The sequence below is a fragment of the Cyanistes caeruleus genome, chromosome 6 (assembly GCF_971803275.1).
Source record: "Cyanistes caeruleus chromosome 6, bCyaCae1.hap1.1, whole genome shotgun sequence".
Taxonomy (NCBI): domain Eukaryota; kingdom Metazoa; phylum Chordata; class Aves; order Passeriformes; family Paridae; genus Cyanistes; species Cyanistes caeruleus.
In genome coordinates, this window is record NC_141706.1 from 19944600 (window position 1) to 19966687 (window position 22088).

The 22088-nt window shown below is 36.8% G+C and overlaps 1 protein-coding gene across 4 annotated transcripts in view; it reads right to left on the minus strand.

Annotated features, from left to right (window-relative positions):
* USH1C (USH1 protein network component harmonin) overlaps positions 1-22088 on the minus strand; it is a 46990-nt gene that overhangs the window by 22622 nt on the left and 2280 nt on the right. For 3 of the 4 annotated variants that reach the window (XM_086892734.1, XM_023929073.2, XM_023929077.2), the window contains 14 exons: positions 20053-20120; positions 17962-18105; positions 17292-17430; positions 11605-11713; positions 11472-11496; positions 10721-10778; positions 9846-9949; positions 8560-8644; positions 8111-8170; positions 7814-7870; positions 5874-6016; positions 5177-5242; positions 2478-2602; positions 937-1013 (listed from right to left, as the gene is read on the minus strand). In XM_086892734.1, the coding sequence (XP_086748860.1) occupies positions 937-1013; positions 2478-2602; positions 5177-5242; positions 5874-6016; positions 7814-7870; positions 8111-8170; positions 8560-8644; positions 9846-9949; positions 10721-10778; positions 11472-11496; positions 11605-11713; positions 17292-17430; positions 17962-18105; positions 20053-20120 (1260 nt within the window). Of the gene's footprint in view, positions 1-936; positions 1014-2477; positions 2603-5176; positions 5243-5873; positions 6017-7813; positions 7871-8110; positions 8171-8559; positions 8645-9845; positions 9950-10720; positions 10779-11471; positions 11497-11604; positions 11714-17291; positions 17431-17961; positions 18106-20052; positions 20121-20420; positions 20513-22088 lie in introns of those variants that run through there. The other variant, XM_086892735.1, reaches the window with a different exon arrangement.

Consider the following 22088-nt stretch of genomic DNA (forward strand, 5'->3'; position numbering starts at 1 on the left):
GACAAAGGTATTTTAATTTGTGCACACGTTAAAAGAAGGAATGGTTGACTGTAAAAAATGTTTACTAACAACAGAGAAGAAGAAAAACGAGGAATTCCATTTCAAACTCACACACAGCAAACTGACATTTCAAACTTTGTACCTTACGGATTGTGGGAAATTTTCCATCATACCGATAAAACCATCCAAAGGCTACAAAAGGTAAAGGAAAAGTTGTTTTTGGAAGAAAAGCCGAGGACATGCTTGTACTCAGACCAATCCATGCTGACGTGTGTAACTGATTAAAATTTATTTGAAGGTGCAACACCAGAGGTTTGATATTACATGACAAGTTCCTAGCTAAATTCTTGATAAATGGTTCTAGTACACTTAGTCATACGTTTCCCTTGTTTTAATGATACACATTTTATGCCAAACAAAGAAAATGCAGCAAATAATACAGAACCACACAGGCATGTGCATTGCTAAGATTTCTATGGTCACACTCCTACTTTACAGTAGTTTTTGCAAGTCTTATGAAAATTAAACAGGTATTCAAACTCATTCAAGCTTGTGGCAGAACATGGCTTTTGAGGAGACATAAAAAGCTCCATTTCCCAGGACAAAATATTTCAAGCCAAGTGCATAGATATTATAAAATACATTTTGAAGTAAAAACATACAAAAGAATATATTACCATAACTTTATATAAGAAACACTGCTAACACAGAGCACTCAATATAGTCCACGTTTCTGTAGGGTTAGATTTCATATCAACGTATTTTTAGATGCGATGACAGCAGCAGTGTCAAAATCTTCCATCATTTACTAAAGGACCACACATATTGCCCTAGGAAAACCAAATGGTCAGTTCAATGTCAAGACTGACTGTCAGGAGGAGGTGAGACACAGGAAGAATATGAATAAAGATAGGAAGTGAGGGCTGAGTGGCAAACCTGTTGGTCCTGCTTCATGTTCATGTCATCCACGTCATCAGTTTCAAGTTGGTCATGTGCAAATTCCTTTAAATCTACTAGAGAAACAAAGGAGGAAAGGGGTGAGGGGACAGAAGCGACAGTAACTAGAGGTTCCCATGAAATGAAAAACAGATCAGTAATGTGTGACTAGAAGTTTCCATGAAATAAAAAAAAAAAAGTAGTTAGTGATGGGATGTGTTTTTACAGAATGGTTAAAAAAAGAAGGCCCTACTTAAATCAATCTCCAAACTCCTCCAGTCCTGAAGAGCTGTAAGAATCTACATGTGGACAATTAGTCTGCTATGTGATGAAGGGAAGCCTAAAGAGTTTGGTGGTTTTTCCTGTAATGGAACCATCAGCAGACTTTCCCAAAGTCACACACAAAATAATATAATAAAATAACATTAGGTGAGGAATCAGCCCAGGTCTCCTGTAAATTATGTAACAAGCACTTTCCACATTTTTCTTCGTAGAATACAATTTTAGTACACTCTCCACATACAATTTGCAGCTTCCAATTTAGATTCTTAACTGCCAGCTAAGCTCCAACTGTCTTAATTTCCTCTGGACAAGTCAGTCAGAAAGTCAGCAGCATCCTGGGCTGCGCCAAGAGCAGCATGGGCAGCAGGGCAAGGGAGGGAATTCTGCCCCTCTATTCTGCTTCCATGAGACCCTTCTGGAGTGCTGCATCCACCTCTGGGGCTCCCAACATAAGATGGATGTGGAGCTGTTGGAATGGGTCCAACAGATGGCCCTGAAGATGATCAGGCTGGAGCACCTCTGCTGTGAGGAAAGGCTGAGGAAGTGAGGGCTGTTTAGCCTGGAGAAGAGAAGAGAAGGCTGTTGGGAGACCTTAGGTCAGCCTTTGGGTACCTAAAAGGGGCTATCAGAAAACTGAAAATGAAGTCCTTAAAGGGCATGTAGTGACAGGACAAGGGAGAATGGCTTTAAATTAAAGAGGATAGATTTAGATCAGATACTAGGAAGATATTCTTTACTTTGAGGCACTGGCACAGGTTTTCCAGGGTAGGTGGTGGATGTGCCACCCCTGGCAGAGTTCAAGGGCAGTTTTGGATGGGGCTCTGAGAAACCTGGTGTAGTGGAAGGTGTCCCCACCCATGGCAGGGGTTGGAACAAGGTGATCTGTAAGATCCCTTGCAATCCAAACCGTGAAAAGGTTGACAGGTAAACACTGAACAGAAATAACATTCAAAACAGTGCACCAAACCCCCAGGCTATAGAGGCTGATGCTTCAGACCATTTCTTAATAAGCCTTATTCTTTATATTTTTCCTGCTGATGATTGTTAAAAACCATGACTACTTGAATGGATGTAGACTTTGCAAGATAGGTACCTGTTAAATAAGAGTTATTTAATTGATTTATCATATGCTTCCAGCCTTCTGAAAACAACCAATTCATAGGTAGCTTAACTTGGAGACAAACTGGTGGTATATTCCACACAGCTCAGTGATGTGTCTGAGACAAACAGAAGGAGGCAAGTTGACATCAATTACTTACTTTTGTGTTTGGAACGAGGGGCAGAGTGCACTTCTGCAGTTACAGTTTTTAGAGACTTGGGTGGTTCTTTAGGACCCCAGTCTTCTTCCCACTCCTTTTTAAATTTCTCTTCCTCTGCTGTTATCCTAGAGCAAACAAATGCAGTTAGACATTCTGAGTAAAAAACCAACAACATCAGTATAATTCAGTATAATTCAGTATAATTCATCAGTATAAATAATATATTCACTAACAGTATAATTTTTCAGCATATTTGTTTTTTTCTCTTGAATATAAAGCACAATAAACTGCTTCATCCTCATAATTGAATTCCTTTCATCAATCTGTTTCATTTACTAAGCTACTGAGATAATTTGCAAAATACAGTGTAAGATATTCTTATTTAATATTTAGGCTTCTAAGGCCTGTTATATAAACACCTGCACAGATACTAAGCCATGAGTGACACACTGCAGTACTGACTGTCATCTTAAATGAAATAAAAAATACATCCCTTGCTTAGCAATTTTTCATTTTTAGGATTTAAATTACTTACTAGTAAAACTGCAAATTTTAACTGAAACACTGAGTGACAGAACATCTACCATATACCTAAATCAGATATCACAATGGCAAATTATACCTAAAAAATATGTGCCCCCTCTCTATACCTTTAAATCTATTTTGATGATTGCTTCCTAAACACATAGTTCTAGGTTGCCATAAAAAGTGACTCTTCCCAAAAAGAAATAAATATTGTAGGAACAGAAACCATATCAAATACTGTATTCTAGGAAAAAAAAAACAGAGAAAAATTAAAAAAAAAAAGAAGAGAGGGGAACAGATGTGTACAGAGAAAGGATGGGGATGGTGCAGAGAGTGCCACACTTCAGGAAAAGAGAATGGAGAACGAGTAAATCACCTAGTATGTCACCACGATCCCAGAAAAAAGATGTTTCAAACAAAAATTCAGCAAATACTAAGTATGTCACAGCAGAAGTGCTGAATAATCTAACAACATGTAGCTTCATATACATTGCCTTAAATGATCCAATATCTAATGATCCAATTCTTGACTATAGCTTGCCTTGAACTGATAATGTGGTGTCAAAATTTATCAGGTCTTAGATATATATATGATACTATTTATATTTGGATTATCTTTTGCATCTCTAAATTTGCTAAAGTAAATTGAAAAAATATTCACATGGAGTCAAAACACTCTTAAATCTTTAGCTTAACTCACTACTTAAATTTAAAGGCATTGTCAGGGAACAATGGACAGAATGTTTTTCATTTAATTTTTGTTTAAAAATTGGTGCCACAATGTAACTTGTAGTACATAGAATTAAGGACCTCTGCCATTTAGGCACATTTGAAATTTTTTTCAAATGTAAGATACCAAAAAAGGGCACAGCAAATTATACAAGGAATTTCTGCAGAAAGGATTCTTAAAAGAAGGCAAGGCATGATCCTCACAAACAATTAATACAGAAAAGTACTGTATTGCCTGCCACAACTGCTCTTTAAATCTCAGCTTTAGATTTCATCTAGGTTCCTCTATTACCATTCTCCCTCTTCCTCACCCAGGAGATTGACATCAACTTAACTATTTGGATTGTGATATGGAAAAGCTTAAAAGTGCCTGAGCAACACTTAGAAATTATACAAGGAAGTAGAAAGATGTGTTAGACCTTGCACTGAGCAGCCCTCAGGGCATGGAAGCCCTCCCTGAGTGAATAAAGATGCTCTTAGTGCAGAGCAACACGGCATCCAACATCCATTATAACAGACAAGCAATCTAGATTTGGAGGACAGAATCATCCTTTACCTGTAACGCTCTGCTTTTATAGCAGTGTTTGGCTACTGCAGGAATTTCTATAGTAGGCCACAATAAAGAACAGGATGTTATAAATTCCCCAGGATCAGAAAAGCTGAAGAATTCATTGAGGTGCTGCTGTGGAGCCCACAGCAGGACAGACAGAAGACTTTTCTCTTGTGACATCTGGGGAATACATTTCTTTTTGCACCTTACAAATTCAGAAATCCCTGTTCTTTTTCTATCAGAAAATTTTAGTTAATGCAGATACATGAAAAGGGACTTAAATGAATTAAAACCCCCTGAATATGCCAAAGGGGCAAAGCTAAAGACTTGAGGGTCAATCTTAGCCCTAAAAGGCAGAATCAAAACAGGTATTATTCTGCAACTTGCATTTTCATGGAATTTCCCAGTATCATTTAGAAGGAAAGTTAATTACTGTGATAACAACCAGTTAACATCAAGCTTCCAAATGTAAAAGAATGCTTAATTTAAAAATATAATACTGATCTGTTTCTTAGCAGTACTGCTTTTTTTCTCTTTGAATTAAAGGTAGCGTTTCAGTGACAATAGAGTAAACAAGTTCTGGAATACAGAACTTCCTTAATCTTCTCTGTATATTAATAACACTTTTAAAATAAGTGCTCAACTTCCACTTCAATAAATTCCATTGAATTTATTATTGCCATAAACCTCATGTTTACAGGTGCTGATTTTCAGATCAGGTTCCTGTTCTTTAACTGTGGTATACTTACTGATACATACTGGAACCTACATTTAGCTAAAAGGAAAGGCTACACAATTTTATTTGAAAGCAACGTGCAGAATGCTTTCAGCCAGATCTAATGCACAAGGAACCATTTTCCAGGTGTCACATTGCCTGTGTAAGGTTTTTACTCACTGCTCTATTTCCCTGCGATATCTCTCTTCTTCCTCTGCAGCCTTCTGGGAAATCTCCAGTTTTCTTCTATAATAAGAGAAATTAGGACAACATGATAAAAATAGTATTTTCTGAGTAAGAACCTGAACAAGTGTGTCAGCATACAGTTAGTAAAAGATACAGGCAGTAAATACATTTGTACTGGGGGAAAATGCTCTGTTTTAAAAGTCATCTGTAAGATACCAAAGTTTCAGTATGGTTTCCTGAGGACATTTCTGACCATCTAGATAATGACTTAGCATCTACTTAATTCTTTAAGTCATTACCTCCTCCTTAGGCAAGAATATAGCGTGCTTTTGTATGAGTATAAAATTTCTCATGGCCTTGCTAAAAATAAAGCATGAACAAATAGCATCAGGAAAATAACAAATATCACACTGAATCATTTGGGTATGACTGGGCTATGACTGGGGTATGAGTGACCCTTCTACTCAAGATGGCTTTGAATGACACCAGCTTTTAAAGCCCAGAACCATCAAGAGCATCACAGGACAAATATTTTATGAACAGAGACTCTGCAAAAGCAACACAAAGTTAATCTAAGTTGAGAATCTCACTTCTGTGAGAAGCATCACAGAAATAATTAAGTGCTCCTGTCTTCCACACCCTCTCCAAATCCAAGCTAAATTTTTCAGACTGTCCTATAGATAGTTCTCACAATCTCTCTTTCTCTTGCTGCTCTTTGATGATTTTGTTTGTCTCCAGTGCAAGCCGCTTCTGATGCATTAACTCCTGGCGCTCCTGCTCACGGAGACGTGCTTCTCTTTGCCTTTCTTCTTCAGTCATGAACAGCTCCTTTCCCTGCAATCAAAACCACCACCCCAGTCAGTTGTGAAAATATTTCATGAATGCAGTTCTTCTAGGAAATTATTGAAACGCAAATACATTGTAGCACATCTGCCATTTCCTCACATTGAGCTTCCTGAGGAACACAACCTGAAAGAACCTCAGAAATCTGACTGCTTACTCCAAGGAGCAATTCCAGTTTCAGCCTCTAAGTTACCTGTGCAAACACCTCAGAAGAGGTTTGCCACTACTGAAGTCAGCAAAAATGTAGGGGTCATGCCAAACACATGCTCAGTGTGTCACCCAGAAAAAACTTCACATTATACTTTCTTGAAATCTCACTGAGCAATGAAATGCCAGACAACAGAACACTTGAATGATTCCCAAAGTGAAGACAACTACACAGTTACTGTGTTTTAATGCTCTTAATGCCTGGCTGCTGCAGAGATGTGTCATCATTCAGGAACCCAAATACAGAGAATGTATATCCCCAAAACACCATAAAGTTTATGTATTTCAGTTGGTTTTGTTCCTGTATCATTTGCTTTACAATTAAGAGACCAGCACTATTTTCTATCCAAGAAAGATATTTCCATACTCCTATAGGTAGAACACTTTGACAACATTAATCTAATTTTCATTTCTGGAATGAAAATCCCATGTTAATTAGGAAGGTAGGATTATTCCTATCTTTAAAGCGCAAAGTAGACGTCTTGAACAAAACCAGGCATTGAGGAATGTCTTTGCACCATAGTAGGGAAACTTCTTCCTTATGCTATCTCTTCTCCAGACAAAGCTGTCTATTGAGAAGAGACATGCAAGGTGAAGGAGTGAGGAACAGAAGAGTTCTATAGCAAGAATTTGCCATTTTAAGGATACCACCCTAGTGATGCATGCTGAGGTAGAGTTCACATTTTTAACATATGTTGTTAACATAACTGGGAGTTGAAACTAAGTCCTTGGGATGTCAAATTCCTGGAGCTTAACCAACTAGCCCAGAGTAATTTCTACAGTGCCTTTGGACATCTTCATCTTTTGTTACTGTAAGAGAAGATCAAATAAACCATTCCTTTATGTAGTTACATAGTATACATGAGCCCTTAGGAAGCAGCTGAAGTGACTTATTAAATCTTTTCATTCAGTTGCAAGGAAATTAGAAAACACTCTCTTTGATTAGTCTATGAACTTGATTATCCTCTTGTATACAACTACTTACTTTATATAAGAAGGATTAAAGCTGTAAAAATATTAAAACATTTATTGAAAGTCACACTGAAGTCAGAGGGAAAATTTAATTAATTTCAGCTGGCTTTAGATTAGACCCCAAAGGCTTATAGTTCTGCTGCACAGAACAGTGGAAATGAAAAATTGAGTAATTTTCAGTGTGTCAAAACACTAATGAGATCAGATAAACAGTTACAAAAGGAACTCATTTGGAGTAAGACTAAGGCATCATCTATTCAGGATTAAAAATTATTTGTCTCCAATCTAATTCACCTTTCATGTTTCAGCAGGAGCAGGTATCTATTAGAACAGAAGCTCTCAAACATGAGAGACCATTACAATAAAGTTAATTTCCATTCCTTGTCAAGGGAATGGTTTTGCGTTGGTCCACCGTCATGTTTTATTTGAGAATACTTTGTGTGGCATCAAAGAGTCACATGCCACTCAAAACTGTCCTGGTTTGACAGAGGTATAGATCTTATAAAGAAACACAGCTTTTGCTTTTATTCATTTATTTTTACCATTTCTTTTACCCACATAGCAATTTTCTGCTTACAAATGTTCTGCTTTTACAAATATGCTACTTACAGCGCCTGCTACCACAGAGATAGTCAAAGTACGGCTACTCTTGAGCACTCTGACAGCCTGCAAATCAAAACAAAACAAAAATCAACGTGAATGAAGGGATAAAGGCCAGAATAATGCTGGTTGCCATGGCTGGAATTTCCAGAGCTAAACAGAGTGGTAGGTATGCAAATCTCAATACACAACCCCTTGAGTCAGTAGCCCAGTATCAAAACATAATTTCTGTGGACAGGAAAACAGGAGAGGTGTTCGATAAGTTGATAACTACAAATCCAGGGAATTAAGAAGACTTTATTTTACCTCTTTATGATCCACATTAGAAAAGTCCACTCCATTCACCTCAACAATCTGATCACCAACCTAAACAAATTAATGCATATTTTAATACAGATGCTAAGTTAGTACACACATTAAATGAAAACACAAAGAGATGTGCTCTCTAACACACTTCACACAACAATCATAGGTACTGGCAGAGTGCATGGGGAACAGACAGGAAGCTGGCCAGGCTTGCACTCCTACACTGGGATCCTCTGTTGCCACTGCTCGGGATCAGATCCCGAGCCTGAAGGAATATTGATCTGACCCACGTCACTCATGTTCTTAAAATTTTAGAAAACTAGCTTTATTTGAAATGCAACCACCAGATATTTCTTTCTCATGGGGAAAAAAACTCCATGAATCCTTGAAGCTGTGAATACAAAAAAAGAATTCCTTGTGGTAACTACCTTGGAAGGTGTCAAACTTACCTCTAATCCCACCTCTGCTGAAAGAGAGCCTGGCTTAACATTGCTGATAAAAATTCCTGGTTTTTGTGTTGGACCACTGGAAATACTGGAAATGTAAAAAAACCCAAACATTAGTTGGATAATATTTATAGAATAATATTTATGATGAATACAGTGTAATACAGTGAATGGTTTTGATTGTTTCCTCATAATTTGTTTTTGCTTAAAGAATATTTATGGTATTAACCAATACTGAAACAAACACCAAAATGTACCAGCACACAATCAATGTGTTATAGATTTGTCATCCTACTGTTTTATTCTTTATACCACAAAACTGGTTTTAAAGAAAAACCTAAAAGAAAAATATTCAAGCTTCTATATTTTGTCTTTCATGCTGAAATTTATATATATGCTGACCAACACTGTCTAGAGGATTGGGACACTAAGGACACTAATGATATTTGAAAGCAAGCAACACAATGAAGAATTACTAATTATTCACTGAACTGCAACATACACTATATATATATATATATATACATATATATATAATGTTATTTTTTTGTTTGGACTATTTATTAGGAGAAAGAAGGATATTTCAACCGGAGGCCAACATCTAGCTCAGGAACATTAAGCTGCCACCTAATCTGGGCCCAAACACAGAAACTACATTGCAACAAATGATGACAAGCCACCCCTCCAGGTTTATAAATAATTTTTAAAAAACTTTACATCCTCTAAATTACCTGATAATTTCAACCATATACTTCTAAATATATAAGAAATTCTACAATATCCATTCTATTCCAAAACCAACTTAAGTATTGCAAGGATAGGAGTCCAAGAATCTCAGAATCATATATCTAAAAAGCCTTGCAAATTTAACATTAATTTTAGGAGCTGGATATATCTTTGTGAAGGTGTTTTAGTTCTGAAAAGGGTCAGGGAAAGAGTACAAAGTGCAAGGAGTGAACTTGAGAGTGGATAGTGCTGGAATTTGCTACATCACTGAGCAGCATTTTTAAGTACTTAAAAACATAGAAGCATTTAATGGACACACTTCCATTACAACTTGTACTAAGGCTATTATTTTTAAATTTTAAAGTTTTTTTTTTTATAATAGGTCTTTTGACACAGGTACTTATGCTTTGCCTAAAAATATGTCATAAGTGCCACAGATATCCTGCTGTTGCAGCTTGCCTTCCTGATCCAGCAGGCATCTTTATTTTCCCGACTTCCTATCCAAGAAGGATAGAAATAAATGCCTTGAGTGTCTTGAGTGACATTAAATAAAAAATGCGTACCTGCATCCCATGCCTTTTGTACCAATCAAGCTAATGAAGACTTTCTTCTCTTTATTGTCTCTCCCTCCAGAAGAAGCAAGTCCAGCAACACTGCCCTTTCCTTCCTGTAGAGGGATTAAACAATGCTGCAGATGTTAATTCTGTTTTAAATTCATATCAAGATTACTATAAAATTTCATGTACCCAGATGAATCCCAGCCAGCATCAAGATAAGATTCAAAGCTCCAAGGTACTATCCTGGTGGAAATGAATGTGAAGCAGAGTCATTTCAGTGGATCTGCATGGCTGAGGTGAAAAACTGAACTTATCTATTTGGAGAAGACTACTTAAATAATCAAACTTTGTCTTCAGAAAAGGGTGAAGGAAAATTAGAGGAAAGTGATATGGAAAAATAGTCATTTAGATGTTCCCTGACAAAAGGGCTGGAGAAATACATGATAAGGCTCTCTATTTAACTAAGTCTTTCTTCCTGAAAGCAAAAGAACAGTAACTGCGGTGTTTCTTTTCACTTCTGCAACCCTTAGAAGTCACTTGCATTCAAAGTTGTAATTCCTCCACTAATACATCTAAAATAGGCCAAATAATCTAATAAGGATTTATGCAGTAGAACTCCAGCCTGGGAAATTAATAAGCTCAAGCAAAATGAAGAAGCAATTAATGAGTACAAGCAATTTCATTTGTGTCCTGCCCTTTCCTTATGTAATAGCTCTAGAATCATTTCATATTACGAAAGATATTCCTCACAGAACACTTTCAACAAGATATTGCATTATAGTAATGCATACAATAGCTTCTCTGATAAGGTCAGAGAAGAAAGTGTTTCAGAACCATTACAGATTCCCCAGAAGACATTTAACAAAATATGGATCTCTTACCCCACACTCTGACACAAACTGATCCACATATTGCCATTTAAGGGGTTCATCTGGTGAACTGAAAGGAAAAAATAAATTTAAATAATGGGACAAAATAAACGTGAATGTATTCCAGAACCTGTTTTGGAATGGAGCCTTCTGTTTTCCACAACTTTCTTTGGATACCATTCATATCTGGTTTATTTTCTCGCAATTTAAACAGAACATCAAAGAAGCATAAAATTATTTGGGCTAGTAAAGGTTGAATATAAAACTGATAAAGCCCCCTCAGGTGAAACAGTTTTAGGAAGCTCAAAGGAACACTCTAAAATGAACTGTAACCATGCAAACATTTTATGCAAACTTCTATGCAGAGCAACACCTCCTGTTACTAACATTTCTCAAATATCCCCCTTAAAGATCCAGCTTTCCAACAAAAATTGGAAGACCAAAACAATTTTAAATATTTCTAAACTCTGAAGCCATCATCAAATGCTACATACATAAATAAGCAATGGAGCTCTCTGTTAAGCTAGGTGCATTAATAATTATTTTTCCAGATGTCCGTGACAAATGAGGAGACATAAATTGGTTCATTTAAGTAGGAAACTGGTATAAAATCAGATTCATCAAACAAGACATCTGCTTGTTCATTAAAAAGGATGTGACATTTTAATCATCATTCACACATTTTCGTAATTAAACACAGATTCTTTGGGTAGAAGAGACTGTGCGAAAATGAATAATCTGTTTTCAAATGAAAAGCCATTACCTTTTGACAGGTATCATGCCAACATCTGAAAAGGAAAAACATTTTGTTCAGTTTCTACAGACCATGAGCAATCCATTAATAGCAATCTTTGGTGACAGACGGGATTTTGTGTGTGTGTGTGTGTGTTACTTACGTCTAACTTTTATGGACACGATTTTCTTTGTACGAATGAGGTTTATGACTTCTTCGTGTGTGCATGATGAAATGGAATATCCATTTATGCGCACTATCTCATCTCCAACCTCAAAAAACAAAGTGAGAAGAGAAAGCAATTGGTAGTTAATAATTTTTAAAGTTTTTAAGATTGAATACAATCTGGCAATCATTTTGATGCAAAGGTTAGATAATGTTGATTCAGGAATACTTTCTGAATTTCAGGTAATGTCCAGATCAGATTTATCTATATTTGTTTTGAATTAATACCAAATACCGAAAGAGCAAATTAATGGCCAAATAACAATTTTATAAATACTGTCTACTATACATCAGATTTGTGCTCCACAGATTACCTTAAAAATAAGAGTCTGTGTTTTAATTCAAATTAATTTTGGAGTTATTTTCTTCTTTTATACTTCAGAAGTTAAAGTTTGCTTTTACCATATGCTTTCTGAGATACTTTCCCTAATATATTTGATCAATAGGAAACTAAACTTGGTCTTATTATCTTTCCTGATTCTGGCAATGAGAAAATGCATTATTTTAAGGGATTTTGCCTCTTTGTCTTTCTTTGGGGAATCCCACTAACATGTATTGGCAATCCAACAGCAGCACCCCAAGGACATTCCTGGCAGTGTTCAAATTAACAGTGTAGAACAGACAGGGTGCTTTCAGCCACTTCCATAAAATTTCAAATCTTATTTATCAAAGTACAGTCAAAACATTTTTCTTCCTCTAATATAAATCCAAATTTGATATGCTGTGATGACCAGAGAGAACTTTCCAAGGTTTTATGAACTCTGCCCAATGATCCTCTTATCCAGGCAGGCTGAGAAGGAATTCTTGATGAACACATTGCCTACCTCATTTAAGGTAGTGCTTTATTACCTGCTCAAGATTACACTGAAAAATGCCAGTCCCTGGCTAGACCACCCTAAACAAAGACTTTTACTTGGTGTGAACCATGTGATATGGCTGTATGAAAATTTAGTGCATGATTTCTTCCATTATCAATGCAGACCAATCCACTGCACAGTAAAATATACAAATGATTACCAGGAAATTACCTTAACAAACCATCAGCAGTATCATCTTATACCTCTGATCTGCACACGGAAAAAAAAAGCCAAATACTTTGGGTTTACTCCTCTCCAGTAGCATTTTCTCTGAACTCTTGTGAATATTTGTTATGTAAAATGTATTTGATGAGACTTTTTTCATTACTATCAACAGCACGGGTTTTTGTTCTTAGTCAATGAAACTTTGGGTGCCTTCTCACAAATGTGTCTGGTTCCATGGCAGCATTATCCCTAGTTAATGCTTGTCTAAAATGTTCCATTTAAAGACTCAAGTGTCAAGCTCCCGAATTTCACTTTAGGCTTAAGTTTTCCATGCTGGTATCTGCATTAGGGTGATTTCAAGTTTCAGCAAAGTTAAAGCAACTGTATTTTTATTTCACAAAATATGGGTGGAATGCATTATCAAGATCGTTAATAAAAATAAATTTACAATTTGTTGAGAAGCTCTGTGCTTTCATTTTAAATGAGAGGAGTGAGTGGAACTGGAAGTAGAAACTCCTCAATATAGCCTGTGTTCTGGAGACTGTAACACACACAGAAGCACTACATTGGGTGACAGGCCATTAGGCATGCTGACACCTTCTGCCTTTTTTATATTGTAATAATGACTATTGAATCTTGCTGTGATCTGTCCAATTGAAAAAAACAAAATCACCACAAACCAAAAACCAAAAATACAACCAATAACCAATAACTTCTTTATTTCTTTCACAAGCTTTTCTAATGCTTCTGGGAAGTGTCTCATGCTCTGCAATACTATGCAAAACATTAACAACATGCCCACTCTACCATCATTCCTCATGTGTCACACTTTCCACTTTCCACACTTTCCACTTTTCCAAGCTGATTTTTGTCTGACACAGCACAGCATCAGAAGGCTACTAAAGCAAAGAAAACTGTCCTGCAGAACTTGCAGAGGCAAGAGGACCACACTAGAACTGTGGTCCCTAGTCCCTCACCAGTGGGACATCCCCTCCCTCTACTGGGCATCCAAAAGAATCTCATCCAGGGCAATAACCTGCTCTCCTAAGAGCTTGACAGTCAGATTTTTAAAATGATCTTCAGTAAGAGCAGAAATAGGTCAGTAATGAAGGCTTTTGAACATACAACCTGTGGTAAAAATACAGAATCAGACCAGAAGAGCACATGAGGTCTGCTGTTTATAGTTACACCCCTGATAGCTCTTGCTGTCACTCAACTGACTTGTTCCAAAGATTCAAAACCACATCCATCCATGCTACCCATTTTCTGTTGATTTTACATATGTGGTGAAGGGTGGCGGGGCTGGGTTTTTTATTTGGTTTTTAGTTCAAGATTCCCATTTTACTCACATCTTCCACATCATGCAGACTGTAACAGACCATGGAGCCTGGGTTTGCACTCTTTAAAAAGCTAATCTGTCAGACAGTTATTGCCTGAAATGCCTTACCACACAGAAGGACACAATTTTAGGGCTGCAAATGACAATTACATCATGGGGCTTCTGTATCAGCAGAATTTGTGTTCTCAGGATGTCAGCATTCACCGAGTCAAATCTGTTCTCATCTCCCCAAGAGGCACTTGCAAAATTATAAATGCATACAAGAGCATATTTGATTTTTCCCTCCAGTATAGGAATGAGCTTTTCCCATACAGATATTTTTAATACTCTCCTTCAATAGAGTGTCATCTTATTTCTGAAACTCAACACTCTTCACTCAATCTAATGACATCTGTATTGCTGACAGACAATGACTAAGGCTGCCTTAAAAATAACCCAAACTAGGTTGAACTACAGATGTATAGGCATACAGCAAACTGCTTCTCTTTAGGATACTTGAACAGCTTTTCCTGAACAACCACATCCAATATTGGGGTAATTAATAGCTGTTTTCATGTATTTTGTTACTTTTGTACAGGTATCACTGTATACCAAGCTAATGAATCAGAGCTGTAGAGATAAAAGTCCGTGGGACAGAGCAGAGCAGAACAGTAACAATTATTTTGGTATTATGTCACAGTTTCCCCTTTCCCTATCAATCAGAGAGATGACAGATTTTTTAGAAAAAAGATGTAAACCTAACTTTTCTCAAGTAAAATGACTATTATTTCTAACTTTTAACATGAGAAATATAATATTTAGTGCTTCTAGGAAATTGAAGGGCTTCATATAATAACATCAACTGTTTCAAATTTCCCATTTTGTATACTGCTTCCACTTTCATCATTCACACCAAACTCTTTGTATTCAGCAGAATCCTCATACACAAGTATCAAAAAGCAGTGGGGGTGTGAGATGAAGTCCATTTCTTAATGGAAGGAGAAAACACTTGTGCCTTTTAGAGAAACTGTAGTCAAAAAAGGGTCAAAACTACAAGTGCCACAGAGAACCTTCATTATTATTTGGTCATTTTAACTTGGAAAGTACTTCAAGGAGAAATCATGCCATTTGAACTGGAAATTTTAAAAGTAGCAGGATGTAAAACTGATGGTATAATAGAAAATCATTATACCTTTCTCAGTCTGCATTTTTGGGATTGAAAATGTGTAGAGATTTTGTTAAATAAAGCAGGTGGGTGAAATTTCAGAAGCAGTTGGCTTTACTGTGAGACAGCAATTTAGAACAATGGGCTGCCTGTCAGGTCTTGTTATTCAGTGAGGTTCAGAAAGTGCCTAGTGCCACCTATTATTCAGGCACTTTAGGCTGAGCTTTAACACCACATATCGAAAAGCAGAAGCCAGGCCGTTGCAGGAGCTTCAAAGCACCATCTACCCATATTAATTCATATCATCTAACCCTAATAAGTTCAGAGTCAAGCCTCAATTCTTGCCCCTTATTGTCCCTACTTTGTCTGCTAAAGCCCAACTATGTTCTGAGTTGCAATAGAGTCTGTACACTCCAGCCCAAAGATCCTTTACAATCCCCCTCACTGACACCAACATGTCCTACGATGACCTATGTCACAGAAGGCCATGGGGCCTTTTGCATACAGAGAAAGCAGGAAAACTGACATCCTAATAGCGGCACAACAGCTGAGCATCACTATTATCCAGTGATTGTTTCAAAACATTCGTCTGAAATGAGCAGAGAAGCAGAGCTGCAACACAGCATTAACACAAACGTATAAAAATGGCAATTAACTTAAGGCAGTGGCTTACTTTAAGGCCTTGTCTACGCTTCCCATTCTTGCTGTGTAGCGTAGAGAATGAGGTACATCAACTTTTGTAGTGTGAACTCAGAGAAGGTGCATCAATGTCCTTTTCTGCAGTTGCCCATTGGCAAATCCCATGCTTAAACTGGGCTGACAACACACAGAGCATAAGGTTTGTGCTGAGCTATTAAACCCTCTCAGCTCTAGCTACATACTGAACTTGTGCTTTTGTTCCAAGGAGTTTCTAAAGCATCCCCCTGGATGCACCTGTCATGCAGGCCAGTCATGCCCCTCTGCAGAGCAGGCTCACAGAAGATGGAACTAATTCAAAGGTGATTCTGAGTGGGATATATAGGTATGAATGCACAAACAGAAGGGCAGGCACATGCATGCAAACAGAAAGAGGAACAGTTTAAATTTTAGCTTTCAGTCCGAGTGACACAAACATGGAAACCTAACTTCAACTACCTTGTTGACAGATATGTATTTTTACTTTTTAATCTAAGATATTTGTGAGGTAATACTGAAGCGTATCTACAAAACATGCTAGCTTAATTAAACTCTGTAAGGAATCATGCTAGTCTAATATATTTTGGACTAGTGTTAAACATAATCCTTAGCCATCAATACTTTCAGCAAATATTCAGACTTGACAGATTAAAAGTAGCCAGGCATATTAGCCTTTCCAGTCAGAAACTCAGATCTTTAACACACCTTATCAGATTCAAAGTCTGACTGCAAGATGCAGACATTCGGCACAGAAATTCCTTGCTTCTCTTTTCACTAAGTAATGCCACATTCAAAAAGAAACCAGACACCCAAAACTTCATTCATGCAAATTGCATAAGTATTGCAGTGTTTCTACACATAATTATTTTTGCTGACCCTATTGGCAAGTTTATGTATCCAAAATTCAATCACAGAAAGTGCAATTCCATGCAGTAGAGGATACTGGGAATAGTCAAAAATATGTTATTTTGTTGCATAAACCAAAACCCTCACAACTTATACATTAAGTTCAAGTAAACATTTCATTACACGAATTATATCTGTGCAAGATGGAATGAACACTTTTAGAAATGCACTGTTCTACATTTTATCAGAACTTGGCAACTTAAAGCACTCTTTCACAGTCTAGAGATCTTTCTTTCCATCTGCTTACATATAATTGTTGCTCTTCATGAAGTGTAAACATTCCAGAAAACCCTACAACATTCCACAGTTAACATATCCCAAACAAAATTTTTTTTAAAAAAAGCTTTACATATCATTAAAAACAGCAAAATGAACATTTTTAATAACTTGATTCACCACTAGCATAATGGTATTTACCATGGCCTTGCCTTACATATCTTAGGAATTCTACTAGAAGAGACACAGAGCATCTTAGCAAAAGCAGTTTCTAAATGTGAAAGAACAGCCCTTAGCACCTAACATGAACAGACTTTTCTTACCTGAAGTCCAGCATTGTCTGCCTGTCCTCCTTTAACTAACTGGGAGATGAAGAGGCCACAGCTGAATTCCACTCCACCTCTTACACTTAATCCAAGCCCTTCAGGATTCAAACGATCCAATCTCACCTCTTTCAGCTTTCTGCAAAAATGGAAAACACTTAAGTGTCTCAATAATGATTCATATGAAATTTAGACATTGTTTTTCTCTTATATAGTTTAGGCATTAAAAAAGCAAGTTCACTGAAGTTTGGATGGATGTGTGTTAACTAAAACCATCAAGTTTATTCATATAAAAGGTTATTTGCAATGATTGAAAGCTGCTTTTAGAGAGTTAGAGCTATGCGGGTGTTTTATTATTAAATGCAGAAAAAATGAGAAAAGATTGTTTTTTACTCCTTTACCCTGCTTTTACTAGACCACTTGGCAAACAATTTAAGTATAGTACAGGTAGCTGTACTTCTAGCAAAAATAGCAAAATTAAAGTAAGTATGCTCAACTCTACACAGATGAACAATATTTGATGCTGAATTTACCCCGAAACTCAGTATTTCCTACTTGCATTTAAGTTAGCTGCTTTTGTTTATTTGTTTGCTTGGTTTTTGGGGTTTTTTGTGGGTTTTGTTTTTTTTTTTTTTTTGGTTGTTTTTGTTTTTGTTCTGCATTCTCTTACCTTGATCGTTTGGGTGTAAGCTGATCGTATTCCACCTGGTGTTTTAATGGGATGAGTGGGCGGATAGCATCAAACAGAGGCAACCTGCTTGGTTCATTAATCACGAGTTTTAGGTCCCCCACAAGCACTGGGAGATTCATAGACCTGCAAAAACACAGTGACAAAACCAACACAGGTAAACAACACACCAACAAAAAGCTGTGCTTTATGAGCTGCTGTGCACATAGCTTCAGTATTTGAATGTCCGTTCAGGCTACTAAAAAAAGATATTTATGCAGATACCGGTTTGACGAAAGCAGAATAGCCCCTGGGAAAGCAAACCTTCTGTAAATAAAGAGTACTTGCTTCAAAACATCTGAAGTCTTCTATACATTCACTTGACCTTTTAAGGTCATGCACATCACATTTATAGATGACATCTCCAATTTCATTCTCAGAGTACCCACAAGATTTATGGAACTGTTTGAAAATAACTTTTCAAATTAGACATACGTACCTAATGGATTTTTGTTTCCTTAATAGTTAGTGATATTTCTAAGTAAACCTAGGCTACAAGCTCCTTTCTTTCCTGAGCTTAGAGGACTGACAAATTGTTTCAATCTAAGAAAAAAAAAATCATAATACTCAGCAACTAGAGCAAAGACCTTATTTTTGCTCAAAATCAAATTTGAAGGGTGATTAACAAATTAACAAAACCTACAGAAGTTCAATTGCTGTGAGCATCTCTTTTATGAGAGCTAAGCAAAGTGGTCTTGAAATTGTCAGCACTGTGATAGATACAGGTCTATAATATATACTTTGTTTTACAGCTGCAGGAGTGGAGCTAAGGCTCAGTGGAGCTATTCCTATAAAACAGTCAGCTAAACTTTTTCTATATTTTTTGATGTTCCCTTTCTTTTAATTTATGTTTCTTGGCTGCAATATTTCTGAGGCATGGGCATTGAAAATACGGATCAGGAATACCTACACAGGATTAGAGGTCAAATACTTCTGGAAATGTTATTCACAGTGAAGCAGATATTAAGTCCTAACTCCATCAGCAATTGCACGGTTTTTTGCCATACATATTTCATAATGTATTCCCAGGAAGTGATACATCATCATTATATGTTCACAGAGATACTGAAAATGTTGCCCAAGTCATTGCAATTGTGGAAATTGAAGAAAAGTTGCCATATGCATTGTTAATTTTGTAACTGCAAGAAGATTTTAAATAATTCAGATCTGCTGAACCAACTGGCTTTCCAAACAACAGTCTTTATGAATGGAAAAGCAATTAGACAGACCTGAGTGAAACTGAATCAGATATGCAGCTGAATACCCCCATAACTACAGCTCGGTGCAAACATCAGATGGAAACGTCTACATTTCACTCAGCTTTTAATTACAATACCAATGGAAACAATGTCCATCAGAGCCACTTGGCTATGATTAGTGGAAAATATATTCTCATCTTCTTTGAAAAGCAATAGATCATAGGTTGTCATTTGCAGCAAAACAAGTCTGAGGCAACTGTGGTTTAAATCAGTTCAGCGATAGGATTAGTAATATCGCCTTCCCCATTTTTTACTGTTGTGTTGTAATAAGCCAGAGTCACTAAACATGCCAAACAGATTCCAAGACTAAATTTTTCCAGCTTTCTGAAGGATAGTTGCAAAATTTTTCTTTGACAAGTTAGCAAAAAATCTTTGAAAAGCAGTGTCAGTGAAAACTTCGTATCAAATAAACAAGCTTTATTTGGAAATTTTATGAATGAATTTATTAATGTTCTCTTCCTGTTTCCTAAGAACAGTTTTATCATGCAGGAGTCTTCCCCCCCTACACTCCAAGTATGAATCCACCAAAATCTTTTAAAAAACTGCCAAGTCAAAAAACCAAAGGAACTTAAGAAGTAATTACAGACATGCTCCTTCTTTGCCTGCAGGTTATGCTGTGAAACCAACAGACTTCATTAAATGGGATAAAAACCTCTTATTTCAACTACTTTTCTAGTAGCATATAGAAAGAGTATTTAAAATAGTGGATATTAATTCTTCAAATTTAAAAATATTAGTAAAATTCTACACAAACATGTATAAAGCTAGATCTTACTGGTGGTACATCCGCAGCACATCATAAAGGTAATCCTTCTCTGCTTCATTGTCAATTAATAGATTGACCTGAAAACCCAAAGACATTATCGTTAAACCCTGACTTAATAGCCACAAATGCTTAACATGAGAGACTTTCACAGATTCTTAAGCCATAGAGCAAAGATTTCATCAAGGAAAAAGAATTTTTTAAAGATAAACATATTTTTTCAATAGAGCACTACCTCACAATGTCACACTTAAAACGAGACTTTCTAAAGTTAATATGACAACAATTAGACAAGGTGGTGAATCCTGATGTATTCTGTCTGCTAGATTTCCCTCAGCAGTGGCAGTGGTGTTATTACAGTAGTATCATATTTGTCTTACCTGGTAATCACTGTACTGTTGAATAAATGTCTTCAGAAACCTTTTTGGCCACTCGTTAATGTAGCACATGCTGTCACAGATAAAACCACCACACCGAGATATAATCTCTGTCCTGTCGTCCAAACCACTGATTTCAGGAGCTCACTTATAGCATTATGCAAACTGCTACATCTCTGTTCCTCCTTGCTCCAGCTCTTAACTGATGTTAAGAGCTAGTTATTCTTTCCTCCCCCACTAATTGTACCTTTACTTAAACCAGTGTCATATTACTATGCCCGCTCTTGGATAATTACAGTAAATTAAAACAAAAGAAAACCAAACCTGAATTCTTACATGAGGAGTTAAATTTATATTCAGTGATAGTGAGACCCCTACTAATCTTACTTGTTAAGAGACATCACATCACACTGGTTTTACATCTGGACAAGCCTGATGTTTAGGAAAACAATTTACATCTGACCTAAAGGGTAATATTACTGTGACGTGAAGACTGAGAAGCAATTTGCATACTTAAAGAAAGGCCCTTTCTTTCTAGGTTTGCAATGGTTTGTATTATGTTCTAAACTAAATACATGCTTCATATTCCTTTTGTCCCACTTGGCTCCCTAAAGCCAGTAAGACTTCACATACCAGTGGTTTTCTATTACTTGTACCTTCTGGCTCTCTAAAGCCGGCAAGACTCTGCATACAGGTGGTTTTCTGTTACTTGTCTCCTCTGGAAAAAGACACTTTCGAAACACCTAAAGGCCAGAAAGCTACAAGCAGGTCAAGATTGCTTTACAGTTACACCAGTGAGTAAGCCCATTTATTCACGGTGAATTTCAACATACACAGGATAAAGTCTGTCTTAAAAGGAAATAAAATGTTTGCCATCAAAACTTCAGCAATACTGGGCACTCCAGCAATACTTGACTCGACACAATTGTAAAGGCAAACTCAAAACTGTAAAGGCAAAACTCAAGGTAAACTAATTCCAGCATCCATTTTTCACTTCCCTGACAGGTAAAATACAGAGCTCAATCCCTGGTGTTAGCAAAGATATTGTATGAGCAGTGTCCCACAAAGAACATTCTATGTTTAAGTGCATCAACCCTACACAGCAAATGGCAAAACCATCATCATCTCTTTTTCCTAGCAGGGAAAGCAAAGATTGATAACATGCTATTTCTCTCCTGATATGCTTGCTGGTGGATACATCACCATTTCCTCTAAGAAAATGGAGGGCCACATTTAAATTCTGCTATTTCTTCTGTCAAAATGTTCAGTCTTTCTGACTCCTGCACTTCTCATCCTCCACCAGCAACTTCCTCTTCCTCTGACAAAACCCAGCATCCACATGATTTCTAATATATTCGGAATGCTACAACTGGGTTCATCATCCTGGGCCACCCCTACTAATGGGTTATTCTCCTCCTGCTGCCTTCTGTTCCATCACTTATCACTGCCTCATAGCCACCTGCATCTCTTGCCATTTTCCTAATTCTTTAACTCCTTGGGGTAAAGTATTACTGTAGACATATGCTTTACCTGGACTTACCAGCTTCTAAAAGCTGACTCTAATTTCATAAATCCTAAAATGTCATGCTCCCACTATCTTGAAAAAAAATAAAAAAATCAGTGGTGACATGGCATAACTTGGATCACAGAAGAAAATTTTCTCAAGAAAAT